The sequence below is a fragment of the Octopus bimaculoides genome, chromosome 8, assembly GCF_001194135.2.
Source record: "Octopus bimaculoides isolate UCB-OBI-ISO-001 chromosome 8, ASM119413v2, whole genome shotgun sequence".
In the NCBI taxonomy this organism is placed as follows: Eukaryota; Metazoa; Mollusca; class Cephalopoda; order Octopoda; family Octopodidae; genus Octopus; species Octopus bimaculoides.
In genome coordinates, this window is record NC_068988.1 from 84236551 (window position 1) to 84251859 (window position 15309).

At 36.8% G+C, this 15309-nt stretch overlaps 1 protein-coding gene across 6 annotated transcripts in view; it reads left to right on the top strand.

The window, feature by feature from the left end:
- The window catches only part of LOC106874006 (focal adhesion kinase 1), a 242624-nt gene that overhangs the window by 68625 nt on the left and 158690 nt on the right, over nt 1-15309 (top strand). The window contains exon 1 of one of the 6 annotated variants that reach the window (XM_014921563.2): nt 13620-14113. The exons of 4 other annotated variants lie outside the window; for them this stretch is intronic. In XM_014921563.2, coding sequence (XP_014777049.1) covers nt 14045-14113 — 69 coding nt within the window. In that variant the 5' untranslated portion in view covers nt 13620-14044. Of the gene's footprint in view, nt 1-13619; nt 14114-15309 lie in introns of those variants that run through there. One more of the 6 variants, XM_052970232.1, reaches the window with a different exon arrangement.

The following is a 15309-nucleotide window of genomic DNA, read 5'->3' on the forward strand; positions in this document are numbered from 1 at the left end:
GCCTTGTGCTTATAGAAAGGATTATTATTAAAGGCAGTGAGCTGGCTGAGTAGTGAGTGTGCCAGGCGAAATGCTTAGCAGTATTTTACCTGTCTTTACATTCTGAGTTCAAATTCTGCCGAGGTCGACTTTGCCTTTCGTCCTTTGGGGGTCGATAAATTAAGTCCCAGTTGAACATGGAGATCAATGTAATAGACTATCCCCGTTCAAAATTTCAGGCCTTGTGCCTATAATAGAAAGGATTATTATTATCATTATTATTAAGGGTAGCAAGCAGGCCAGATCATTGAAGCAGCTCAAAAATAGAAATATTCCTTGCTGTTTTTCTTCTGATTTTATGTTCCTTGTTCAAATCCAACAAAGATCAGCTTCACCTTTCATTCTCTTGGGGGCCAATAAGATAAAGTACCTATCAAGTACTAGGGGTTTTGTGCTTTGTTCATAAATTAGAAGTACTTGCTAAGTTGAAAGGCTAAGAGAATCTTACATTCAATATTAAAAATTCCATTGGAATTGACCTTTTGCACATTGTACTTCTGGGGTTGTTAACAGAAAGTACAAGTTGAGTACTAAAGTCAATTTAATCAGCTCTATGTCTCCCACTAAATATTTAGTTTTGTGCCCAAATTAGAAATTAATTGCTAGAATCATTAGAGCACCAAACAAAATACTTTACAGTATTTGTTCCAATTCTTTAAGTTATGAATTCAAATCTGAATGAAATGTACTTTGCCTTTCTCCTCTTGGCTTCGATATGTGTTGGGGTTGCTAAATTCAATTAAACTCTTCCCTTCTCCACCACTGGCCTTGTACCTATGTTAGAGATTATTATTATTATGAGGGTGGTGAGCTGGCAGAATTCTGCAGATGTTTCTGGCTCTTGATGTTCTAAGTTCAAATTCCACATAGGGCAGTTTTGCCTCTCATCTTTTTGCTCTCAATAAAATAATGTACCAGTTAAGAATTGGCGTTAATGTCACTGACTAATCACCATTTCCCTAAAATTGCTGGTCTTGTGTCAAAATTTGAAATAATAGTTGAAAAAATTATAACAATAATCCTTTCTACTGTTGGTACAAGGCCTGAAATTTTGTGGGTAGGAAGGAATTGATTACACCAACACTTGTATTCAACTGGTAGCTATTTATCCACCTTGAAAGGATAAAAAGTAAAGTTGACCTTGGTGGAAATTGAACTCAAAACATAACGAATGAAATGCCACTAAGCGTTTTGTCTGACATGCTAACTATGCTGCCAGCTCTAATTATTATCATAAAGTGGTGAGCTGGCAGAATTGTTAGCACACTGGGCAAAATGCTTAGTGACATTTCTTCCATTTTTACATTGAGTTCAAATTCCACTGAGGTCAACTTTGCTTTTCATCCTTTCGGGGTCAATGATAAATAAGTACCAGTTGAACACTAAGGTTGCTGTAATCAACTAGTCCCCTCCCTCAAAATTTCAGGTTTTGTGCCTGTAGTAGAAAGGATAATTATTATTATCGAGCTTGACATAGTTATTTATGATGGATAGAATACTTCTTAGTAATTAGTTACTTGCCTTCTATGTTTTGAGTTCAAATCCTGCTGGTGGTCATCTTTGACTTTTCTCCTGAATTTGATAAATTTATTACTACTTAAGCACTGTGATCATTTATGGTGACAGTAAGAAACTATTGCTATAGAAGCAGTGGAGTATTTAGCTGGACTAAATACCTTACAGTTTTCATTTAATATTTTGAGTCAAATGCTATCTGTGATGACTTCACTGTTCAATTGCCCAGGATTTACTAAAAAGAATGTACCAGTTACATATTGAAGTTCAGTTCAGATTGACTATTCTCACAATATTGTGACCCTCTGTTAATGAAAGAACTAGTTAAGTTTGGAATTTCTGCACTTTGTGTTCAAATCCCACCATGGTCAACATTGCCTTTCATCCTTTTGGGGTTAGTATAGTACTAGTCTAGAGCAGTGAATGATGGACAACGTTAGTTTCAGCTGAAATACAGTGTGATATCAGTTCCAACTACTTTGTTAGTATTGATTCTCCCAATACATCATCCTTACAATCTCTATACAATAACAGCTGACATATGTTGGTTTGTTGGTTGAATTCTCCAACCTTGCTTTACATTGCGTGTAGAGAGAGAAGAAGAGTAAAAAACAGATACACAAGAGGTGCAGGATGTTGGAGAGAAATAATCATTGAGACAGAGGGAGTAAATGGCAGTTGTTAAGGCAGAATTCTATTTTGCTGAGACATTTACTTAGTGATTTTTTTTTTCAACACTACTTCAGCAAGTACAGCGAAATCTACACTGCTGATGAGGTCATAATTAGATAAAAACATTCCCGAGTTGTCTCCTATACTCTAATAGAATATTTGCCATTGACGATCATTGACTAATATTGTTTTCATTTTTCTCCACCACAAAATTATTCCTTGTTAGCTTTTTAATGCTCACTGCATTAAACATGTTAACACTAATGAAATAACAATTTCTCAATGATGATGTTTTATTATCGACCTCTCTTCCCCCTCGCTCGCTGGAAGGTGTAAAGGGATGTAACTAAACACCATAATGCACTTTATCCATCACCACTCGGTGTACTACTATTCCACCACCTCCACCACCGCTGCTACCGGTGCCAGCACTACCACCACCATCATCTTATAATTAACAAATCACTAAGCACTGCTAATGATGACATCAACCTTGTTCCTGATTTCTTCAGATCTTTGTTTCATGATTTAGTAATGAGAAAGTCGGTGGGACTAACTCTAAGGGCCTTCTTGCACACTTGGTTCTCTTTGGAATGTTCGATTTGACTTGTCCCTCTTTTTCTCCGATTAAGTGCTGAGTTAATAAATGACACCAGTCAGTCGCTCCAAACCCCTCCATCTTTCATCTTCATATATATATATATATATATATATATATATATATATATAGTACGTGTGTGTGCGCGTGCATGTACATATATTTATACGCGCTCATCTATTATCCGGCTTTCGTTTCCTCAATCTCTCTTCTCAAAATATGCTTCTATCATTTCTAATTCCCCACCACTTGTATTTTATCTGATCCTAGAAGGTAACACACACCGTGACTTCTATGTTAAATGTTCAAATACAGATGTAATACTACTATCACTCACTACATTTCGTTTGTTCTGTCTTTACATGCCTTCTTCCCTTTCTCTTTTAATCTGACCTGGATTTTCATTTTTCTTCTATTTCTCTCTCTCTTTCTCTCACGTAATATAATTCATCTCCCCGTCTCGCCCTCCACTGTTCATTTCCTTCCAAACACCATTGGCCAAATGAAGGAATGTAGTAGTAGTCGCTGCAGCTGCTTTCTTTATCGGGAGAGATGTGTTATCGCAACAACATCGCTATCTCTTCTCACAATCACTACAACCCCGTACCTTTTCCTATGATATACGTACGTACGTACATATCTATACACACACACACACACACACTAGCGCGCATCTAAATATCATATGTAACACCCTTTTTATTGAAATCTTTAACCCCCCCCCCACACACACAGAGATTGATAAAGAAGCACTTGATTTCGTGATCAAGGAAGTAAAACTCTAAAGCGGCTTCAATACGCGATATATTGACGAATACAGAGCGGATAATTCTATTTTAACATCTCTATTTGTTTTAATAAAGGAACTATAGTTTCACCATATGATATAGTTCTTCACACACACACACACACACACACACACACACACACACACACACACACATGGCTGTATGGTAAGAAGTTTGCTTCCTAACCATTTCCCGGGTTCAGTCCCTCTGCGTTGTACCCTGGGCAAATGTCTACTATAACCTCGGGCCGACCAAAGCCTTTATGAGTGGATTTGGTAGAGAGAAACGGAAAGAAGCGCGTCTTGTGTGTATTTGTGTGTCCATCGCCGCTTGACCACCGGTGTTGGTTTGTTTACGTCCCTGTTATTTAACAGTTCGGCATGAGTCTGGTAGAATCAGTATCAGGTTGATGATTTCGACTAAAAATTCTTCAAGGTGTTGCCCCAGAATGTCCGCAGTCTAATGACGGAAACAAGTAAAATATAGGATGCACGTTTGCATATCCACACGTATACACCGAGTTTTTTTTTTTTATTGATGTCTACAAACTATTTTGTCTTCGTGCAGCTCTTAAACACGACCGTCACTTTCTCCACCATGTCAAACCTACTGACTTCTCAAACAGTTTCTTCAACCTTTCCGGTTTCTTTAATGCAAAGATGATGCAAATATGGATCTCTCTTTGTTCCCCTCCGTTCTCTCTCTCTCTGTGCCTGCCTGCCTGCCTGTCTACCTTACAGATAAATTGTAAACAATAGATATTAAATTTTTGTGATTTGAGGCCCAATTCTTCCAAGTGTTTAGCTCACAACGGCATAGCCATAGCACCAACTACCTGTTGAAGCGTCGTGCACTCTGTGATTAAATTGTCTTAGGATCATGTGCGTTCATCTACCATGCATATGTTGTTACAGGTAGTGGTGAGATAGTTATAAAGATGTGTTAATGATAAAAAGGGGTTAGTGTTAAAAACGTACGTACATACATAGTGCTACATACGTACAATCATACATACATAGGACTACCACCATTCTTCAATTATCATCATAGGCGCAGGCGTGGTTGTGTGGTAAGAAACTTGCTCCCCAATTACATGGTTCCGAGTTCAGTCCCACTGCGTGGCACCTAACCAAAGCCTTGTGAGTGGATTTGGTATATGGAAACTGAAAGAAGCCCGTCGTTTATATCTATATATGTCAGTATTTGTCTCCCCCCTCCATCGCTTGACAACCAGTGTTGGTGTGTTCTCGACCCCGTAAATTAGCGGTTTAGCAAAAGAGACCGATAGAATAAGTTCTAGTGTTTAAAAAAAACATGTCCTGGGGTCGATTTGCTTGACTGAAACTAGCGAGATACATTGTGTGTGTGTGTGAGTGTGTGTCATTTGGCATTGTAGAAGTGGGATTTGCAAAAAAGTATATTTTAAAATGTCACTAATCATTAATATACAGTGCTCATTAGGTACCTTTTTCCATTTACACGATGTGTGTGTATGTGATATCTATCCATTTACAGACATAGTTTTCATTATACATAAAGAATGTTTGATTGCGTTATCTTTATATATATATATATATATATATATATATATATATATATATATATACTGTTCTGCATATGCATTTAAAGGGAATGTAAATTATCTTGCATGGCATGGATTTACCAGTTGGCCTAGTTATATATATATATGACTCTCACAGACATTTATATGTATACTGGACAGAGAACAGGTGCTCCTATTAAGTAAACAAAGAAACGCGCGCGCATCATGAGATGATTGCGAATATTGTAATGCGAATTATTAAATGCATTTAGGGCTGTTATTATTAATGTTTGTGTTTATTTCATTTGCATTTTTTTCTTGTGTCGAGTAAGGCCTATAATTATAAAGCTTTCCATCCGTGGTCGTCTCGTGTTAAGTATTTTTTTTTTTTACCTATGACTATATTATCTAGCGTGCTGCTCCCTCCACTTAATACAGTAGGGTATGAACTGGTGGGTGAATTGACTGCTGCTTCTAGCATATTCAGCGACCACATGTGGGAGATGTCATATCGTCTTGTCACAGCTCCTCCCCACTCTTTTTCTCCTTCCAGATATATACTTTTTTACTCTAGGTACAAGGCCCGAAATTTTTGGGAAGTGGGGTGGGGGCAGTCGATTAGATCGACTCCAGTACGCAACTGGTGCTTAATTTATCGACCCCGAGGGGATGAGGGGCAAAGTTAGCTTTGGCGGAATTTGAACTCGGAACGTGGAGACGGGCGAAATGCCGCTAAGCATTTTACCCGGCGTGCTAACGTCTCAGCCACCTCGCCGCCTTTCCCTCCGCATATATAGGCGTAGGCATGGATGTGTGGTTATGAAGTTCATTCCCACTCACATGGTTTTTGGTTCAGTCTTACTACATGACGATTTGGGCCTTGTGAATGGATTCGGTCAACAGAAACTTGTTGCAATCGTCATTTAATGTCCATATTTCATGCTGGCATGGGCTGGGCATAATATACACACGTATACATGCGTTCATGTGTGTATGTGTATTTAACTTCTCTACTCCAAATAATGTGAGCTACAAGCTATTGTCATTTCTCACATCAATATATCATCCACCAACTTTGTGCCTTCCAAAGACGTTTCAAATCAGAGATCTCTGACTTGTAAAACAGCTGTTTGCGAAAGGAAGGGCATCTGGCTGTAAAACAATGCCTCACTGATACATTCTGCTAAAACCCATGCTAACATGGACAAATGGACATATATATGTTAAAATTGAAGCTGAGAGCTTAGAAGATCACAATGGCATGCTCTCGGCTTCAGTTTTAATAATAATAATAATAATAATGAATACATATCCTCTACCACAGAGGATTTTGAGCATTCCTTTCTCATTCTTCCAGCATTAAGCAACATAAGTGTGTGTGTGTGTGTGTGTGTGTGTGTGTGTGTGTGTGTGTGTGCGTGTGCGTGTGTATGTGTGTCCCTCTACATATATGGAGCTTATTGGTCAGGTTTTCTTGCATGCTCTCTCTCTCACCCTTTCTCTCTGATTTATATATTACACACACACACACACACACACACACACACACACACACACACACAAATTGGTAAAGTCATTAGTGTCAGATAAAAATACCTTAGGGTATTTCATTTGGCCCTTTTCACTTTGAGCTCAAATCCAGCTGAGATGGATTTTGCTTTTTTATCCTTTGGTGTTGATAAATAAATACCAGTCAGTGTTTCTGCAATCTTTATTTCTCTTTCTCCTTTGGAAGATGTCTGCTGTAGTTAAGCTTGATGAAGGGTGGGCTTTACCAATTTGATGCGGAATGCATGCTCTAGTAATGAGCTGTGCTATTTTAACCTTTTAATAATCAGACTACTCTGTCAAATGTAACGCGTATTTATTCACATTGTTTTGAATTAATCATGCGTTATCTTGCAGCTTTGAAGTATTGATGTAATTGTTTATTTTTAGAATGACATTGTAGAGTAGGTGTGAGAGGCTGGATCTGACCAGTTTGGACATAAAATAGAATATTTGGGCCTGATATGGTCAGTTTAAATGCTAAAGGGTTAAGGTAGGTGGATGTAATGAGTGCTGCAGCACTTGTGCCCAGGGGATCCATGAATCAATTACTATAAATTATATATCATTGGAGATGGCGCCCACTTTAGTCAAGTACATGGGCTTGGATGCATGTATGATATTGTATATAGATATATATACCAGGATATAAAAAGTAAATGTGTATTTTATTTCCAATTTCTTTATTTTGTTTGTCATTTGACTGTGGCCATGCTGGAGCACCACCTTTAGTCAAGTAAATTGATCCCAGGACTTATTCTTTCTAAGCCTAGTACTTATTCTATCGGTTTCTTTTGCCGAACCACTAAGTTACGGGGATGTAAACACACCACCATCAGTTGTCAAGCGATGTTGGGGAGACAAACACAGACACACAAGCATATACATACATACATACATACATACATATATATATATATATTTATATATATATATATATATATATATATATATATGACGGACTTCTTTCAGTTTCTGTCTACCAAATCCACTCAAAGGCTTTGGTTGGCCCAAGGCTATAGTAGAAGACACTTGCTCAAGGTAGGACTGAACCCAGAACCATGTGGTTAGTAAGCAAGCTACTTACCACTCCTGCACCTAACTTTTTTTTTAATATATAGCCATGTTTCAATGAAACTATATTATTTGTCCCATCTGTAAGATAACAGGCCGTCTACTTTGTGTGTGAGCATGTGTAGATGGATATGTATGCTTATATTAGATGTGTGTGTAAAATCAGTTCACACAATCCTCAACTCCCAAACTTTGGTTGACAGTCACACTGACTCTTCTCTTTGTAATTAGACTAATCATATATATTTGTTAACATTGATTGAAAGCACACAAATTACATGGCCAGTGTGAATCATGAGGTTACTTTGTGTCACTGTGACCTGTAAAAGTTTGGGGTTTAAAAGCCATAGCCTTACTATTGTAAATTCTCGAATGTTATTAATGCAGTTACATAGAATTAAGTGTAAGACAAACCTTACAAAATTGAAGAGACTGTTTTTAGCAAAATAAATAAAAAATAAAACTTGAAGTAAAAGAGTATAAAAGAAATGAACTATAAAAATACTGCAAAAGAAAATCAGGTGCATCTTTATTCTTCAATTCAAAAATCTAAAGTATCTTAAAGTTAAAAATCAAAAATTGAATACTTAAAACAACTTTAAAAAAAGACCATTTTAAAAGAAATAAACTTAAGATATGTAACCCTTCTTTCCTGAGATTAAAGCATTATTGGACTATAAAACTGTAGTGAATGTAATATGAAAGATTCCATTAAATGAAATAAAAACTATATTGTAAAAGGATTGAAAAGTTTATCCTTACAGAATTTAGTAAATACTAGTATTATAACCAGATTTCATTCGGGTCTACTCAGGCCACATTTTAAAAGTGAGGAATTTTGCCCAAGAGGCCATGCCTTTCAATTGAGCAAACTCAGAGTTGCCATGCGAACGCCCCAGCACTTTTAACATAGGTGTGTAAATTTTCAGGTCAAGACTTTTTCCTGCATAACTGCTTGTGATACATCTGCCCTTTTCACAAATATATAGTAGATCATATCTGTAGGACGGGTGTAAAATCAAATATCCAAATCCCAAGTATACTACATTTTGTTTTTAGTAAAAATTGCTGGTTCTACCAGATTCTCCTTTGTAGCCTCAAACCAGGATTATTTTCAAATTAGTATCTGAAATTCACCAACTTACTTTTTATGAGACATATTCACCTGTGTAGTTGGATTTATTTAAGCGAAGTGGTCATGTTCCTAAGTTCCATTGCAATAAGGATGTATGACTTAGCAAAAAAAAAAAAAAAAAAATCTTGATTGTTGATTGGACAGGTGTTTTGGAAAGACAATCTAGAGCAGGTGTCACATGAAGCACAAGAGTGTAGTGTACAATTTTTTAGTAAATACAAGACAATTCTCATTTCTTCTCTCCTCACCTCTCCATCTGTCTCTCTTTTTCCCTTTTTTAAAAAAATATAAATACAGATATAAAGACAACTTCATATCAAAAGAAATTTTGTACTAAATTTTTAAGGTTTGTTTGTGGCTTGTAAATTAGCGAGATAATTTTTCTCATAAACAGGACAGCATTGTACATTTGATTTTTGGTGTGGTTTCTAAGACTCAATGCTTTTCTTATCAACAATTAATTTACTGGTTGTATTTGGTGAATTTTATCATGAGATCTGCATTAGGGAGGTTGTTATGTTCTTGACAAAATAGACCAAAGAGACCTTCTAACTGTTTTCTCTGCTCTTATACAGGGAACCTTCATTAAATCTTACTCTGTTAAGCTGGTAAACTGTATATTGTCAAGCTGGATATTAGATAAAGCAGATGGAATTTGAGTTAGAGTTGCTATCAGTGTTAGTGTATATATTGTAGGTGTTCTTGGTGAGCATCATACACTCTCCAAAGAAGGTAAATTTATCAAATATTAAGTAAGCTCAATAATGTAATAGGGAGCTAATTTTTCTGTCCCCTCTCTAAGATATATACTGCTTCTGCTTCTTTCCAGCATCCTTAACTACTTGGCCTCTTAATTTATCTACTGTTTAAACCTATTTGCTCCTTAAACTCATTGCTGTATTCTATCCATATTCAGTTGGTCACTTATATATGATATACTCTTCTGTATTTGCTTCCATGCTCCACTCTAATAAGCCATGGTGAGAAGTTGATTGTATAAACCTGAAAAATTTAGTTACTGAATCTGATACGTTTTAGAATAATTTAGTTGAATTAAAGTATTGTGAAGTATTTTGATATAATCTGGCTGTAATTTTTATCAAATTAAATATGCACTTAAGAACAAAGATAAAATCAGATTGAATTAGCTTGAAGCTTGTATTTTAATTATGTCAGAACATTTGGTTCAACATGTTAGCATAGTGCACACAATATGACAGCAACCTACATATGCAACACAACATAACTTGTGTTACAATTTAAGGAGAGTTGTAATCTAAAGAAAAAGCATCTGTGAGTTAGAAAATGGAACTTACAAAAAAGTTGGTGGCTGGTGCTTTGGTAGCACAAGTTTGTGAAGAGCTTGATGTCAGAAAGCAAACTGTTTTGGACATAAGATAAGAACTTGTTGCATTTTCTTTGAAAGATAATATTGATATAAATTCTAAATCATATGAGCATCAAGAACTTTGAAGGTAGAGACTTATTACTCATGATGAAAACCAGAAATGCATTTGCTAAGGAAACAAACACTTCAAGAAGTGGTTAAACGACTTGTGGAACTGGGTTGTATTGATGATTGCTGTCCCCAAACTTTCTGCTGATTTGGGTTAGTGCACCTTTTCACCCTGATGGTCACCAGCTTGTGTGTAATTACGCTAAAATAAAGTGCATTTTTACCACTCAGTGTTATCTCCACAGTCCAGTCAATGGATCAATATATAACTGTAATCTGCAAGAAATTACAGCTACAAAGATATTTGGATGAAGTTTTTGTGGTCATAGAAGAGGCTGACCTATGAGAAGACAAGTGAAGATAGGGAACTGTCAGTAACATCGAGTACTATAACTTCAAGTTTGCAATATTCAATTTAGTAACTTCATGGAAGGTACTAAAGATAATCATTCTAGCCATCTCTGAAAAGAATTTCTAGATGGTCTATTGGTAGAATACAATTTTGAAGGGTTCAAGACACCTGGTCATGAATGACCATGGGATTGCACCTAGAAAGTTACCCCCCCCCCCCAAGGCACATGCCAAGCAAGGTTGTTTTTTATGGAAGACCAGCAATGTGAAATAAAGTATCTTGCTCAAGAACACAATACAGAGCCTGGTCCAGGAATCAAACCCACTCCCTCATTTTTTTTTACCACAATGCTCTAACCAATGAGCCTTCACTGGTATTCTCATTGTAAACCTCAGAGGGCAGGTGAAATACATGTCAGAGAAGAGGAGTTCAGAACATGGCTGGAAGACACAACCAGTAACCTTACACACCAAGTGTTAATAGAAGAAATAGCAGATGAAGTATCATTTTATACATTTTTCTTCATCATTTAACATGCTTGTTCCATGCTGGCATGGGTTGGATGTTTTGACAGGATCTGATGGGTCCATTGCCTGCATTGAGCTCCAATGTCTACTTTTGCATAGTTTCTGTGACTCAATGGCCTTCTTAACAGCAATCAGTTTACAGTGTGTGCTAGCTGTTTTTTCATGGTACTAGCAGTAGTGAAGTTGCCTTGAGGCTTGTAAATCTACAATCCCTGAGGGAAGCGGCTTGGAGATGTGGAGTTAAAGTATGAGATAAGGGACCAGAGCAGGACAAGTTTTTTGCTGTAGCTGTGTGCATTTTAGAAGATGGAAGGGGTGATTGTAGTGGATCGGGGAAGAGATAAAAAAATAGTGATCAGCAACTGATATTCAGCAATATTATTAACATCTTAGAACCTTAAGGAAACTCATTATCTAAAAGTAGCATCAACAAAGTAAACAACTAAGTCGCTCTCCAAGCCAGTTCGTCTCAACTCTGCTGCAGGTATTAAACCTGCCAATGAAATTGATGGGCCCCTGTTTACTCAGTCCTATCTCAATTACCTCCGACTTCTCTCTGAGTGGGAGGAAAACCCATTGAACATAATAGCCCAACTAACTCATGATAATCTCTTCCATATCTTCCCTTTCAACTTCTTTGTCATCTATCACAGGCAAATGAAATTAACAAATTATAGCATTTTTAATCTTGACATACTGTAAGCCTAATTTTATAACATTTATATTGGCTTTTTATAGTTAAACGTTTACAGCAATTTCTGTAATTTTGTTACTGTTTATCAAGTTTATCACCCAGTGTCTATATTTCCAATATTGTATATGCATACAATATTAATCACAGCATTCACTTAGCTTGGGCAGTTGGCTCAGTTTAATGAAGAATCTCTGCATATGTGATCATCATTTAATGACCCCTTTTATCATGCCAGCAGGTGTTGGATGGGTCAAGAGGAACCAATGAGCCAAAGGGCTGTGCTGAGCTCCAGTGTCTTCTTTGGCATGATTTCTACAGCTAAGTGCCCTTCCTAATGCCAACCACTTTATAGTGTATTGGGATAATCTTGAAAGATGTGAGAGTATGAATGAGGAACAGGTGTCTTGCTGAAGAGGTGAATACAATTGGAAAGAGAGACAGATGTGGTGGGGGCATACCCTCAAGGTACAATGGATATGTACAAGAGAAAGTGAGAATAGGGATAGAGGAACAGAAAAGGTGAGTGTAAAAAGAGTGTGATATGATTAGAGATGGGAATTAGGTGGATGCAGTAAATATCAGTTGAGGAAAGGAGAGACGAAAATAAGAGTGAGTCAGAGAGGAAGAGATAAGGGACAGTAAGTAATAGGAATACAGTATGAAGTGTAATGAGGATGAATCTTTTCATCATGAGGAAAGGTAGTGCCTATCTACTGGGAGGTATTCTCAAACTGGAAAGCTAGCCTGAATACTTGCTATAGAGTAGACTCTGTGAAAGGCACTAAAGGTGCCAGGTAGTGGTATTCTAAACCAAGCAGTTGCCCATGCATGCAAGTCATTTTTCTCCATGCCATATTGTCCAAAGGAAAAGTAAAAGCCAGTGCAGCTTGGCACCAGCACGGTCCACAGGAATGGTCATCAAAAAGCAGAGAGCCAAAATAAATACTGCAAAATGTCTTGCGTGAAGCTTTAACAATTCCACCATCTTGGACTGATACTTTTGGTTGTCAACTTTAAGTTTTGCAGTGCTGATTAAACAGTTGATCATGGAAGGTAGTGTGACAATATACAAGCAAAAATATTCATAAACACATCAATATATGATTAGTCATCAGGATTTGATTGGTTGTCAAAACAGTTGCTAGTATGTGTCATAACGCTTCTCTTTAAAAATTATTTCAATAATCGGCAACATAAAATAATTCGAGAAGCTTCAGCTTCTAATAGAATATACATAACTCCGCTTCACTTATTGAGTACTTCATTTTCGTTTGCGAATTTCTCTATCTCTATACGCATACTATTTTCTCCACATCATAACTATTCATTACACATCACTCTTTCTGTCTCTCTCTTTGAGGAAGGTGTTACAAACTGAGGAAACTCAGAGTTTTGGGATGGAGTGAAATAAAGCCTTTTCTTCGAATTATTGTATAAGCATTATTACATGCTTTCATTCTCCTTTCCTCACACACACACACACACACACACACACACACACACTAGTTGCCTACTGTAATCACCTCAATTCACACCTCCCCATTATCTCTTTCTCTCTTCCAGCTGTTAGGTGAGGTGTCACCTAAGCTGCTGCTGCTCTTACTACTACTGTTACTATGACTGGTTGTGATGGTCTGGCTGATCTCCTTGCCTCCCTCTTTCTGTCGCTCTCGCTCTGTTTTTCCAATAGTGACCACTCGCTTTTCTGTTGCTGTTTGTATTCCTATTTATTACACATTCAGCCACACATATACACGGACAAACGTATAAGACATTTTATGCAGGATGTCATTGATATTTGATAATCACTGTTGTTAATAACCTGAGCAACAACGATAAAAATAATCCTGCAATTAGGGATTTTTGTTTTGAAATACAGTTTGCATTGTCCATCTCTCTCTCTCTCTCTGTCTCACACACAACAATTAACCATCGTCACCGCCATCACAGCTGTTACCACCACCACTATCGACGCCACTATCATCACCACCACGGTTCCCACCGCCACTGCCATCATTGTACTACCACCATCATCACCACCACCACCACCTTCGGCTATGTTGTTCGAATCACAGCTTTACATTTTGCTACGATGAACTCTCAATGGGTCTTCTTCCATGTATGTCTTCTTCGTCAACGCAGTCATGTTTTTTCTTCCCTCTTCAATGTCAGGTAGGAAAAGATGCCTTGTGAAGATTTCCCCCACATTTCATTTACCTTACAACTAAACCAGTCTCTACGACACTATGCACCAAACCATAATTATATTGCATATTTTCTATTTCATATTTAATATATCTGTTTGATACTTTGCATGTATATTATATATATATATATATATATATATATATATATATAATCTTTGTGTAAATATATGTGTATGTTGCATGTCTTTGTATGGCATCTGTGTATGTCGCTTTTATGCGTGCAGATAAACACTGTTTGTTCAACGTTATACCCATGTAAACATGAAATAGAAAAAATGAGACTCAACCAATCCACTACATTAAATGAGTTTCATATTGTTTGCATTAAATATTTTTGTCGGAACACACACACACACTCATTCATGTGTATGTGTGTGTGTGTGTGTGTGTGTGTGAAATATATTTGCTCTCACAATTAATATACATATATTGGCACACGCGCATTATGTGTATTCACACACACTATAAATAAGCATATGTACTTATATGTATATAAATATTATATATCGTGGATGTTGAATTCTGATTCGTAAATCATAACGTTAATGTTTTTTTTTAGTTCAATTTCACTTTTCAATATACTCCTCGGAGCCGAGGCAAATTGTGTGTGTGTGTGTGTGTGTGTGTGTGTGTGTATACACTCGCTCGCGCACGGACTCTATGCATTTATTATTATAATAATTACTAGGTAGTATTTTCGCCGAAAATTGGGTTCTTTGCATTCGTTTTATGTTGCATCCCTGTACGCTACAGTCTAAAATTCCCTGCCAAGTTCTACATTAAAATTGCCGCTGGGCTTGGTAAATGTAAAATACAAATTAGGAGGGTGGGCACATCTTGCCTTCGCTTTGTTTCTGTCTTCTCTAAGTTCATCACATAAATTGACCTGCTGCACAGCGTTTGTTACACACATTCACTCACTCACTCACACATACACTCACACACACATTAAAGTCACATGTCATTGATTATATGCAACATGTTATATCGTGTCTGCTAACGGGATTCCTCGGGGTATGTTTATGATAAATGAATGTCACATCTGTCATTTTATATCGTATCTACTAATGGATATAAGATGGATACACACATCCGTACATACATACGTACATACATATATATATATATATATATATATATATATATATATATATATATATA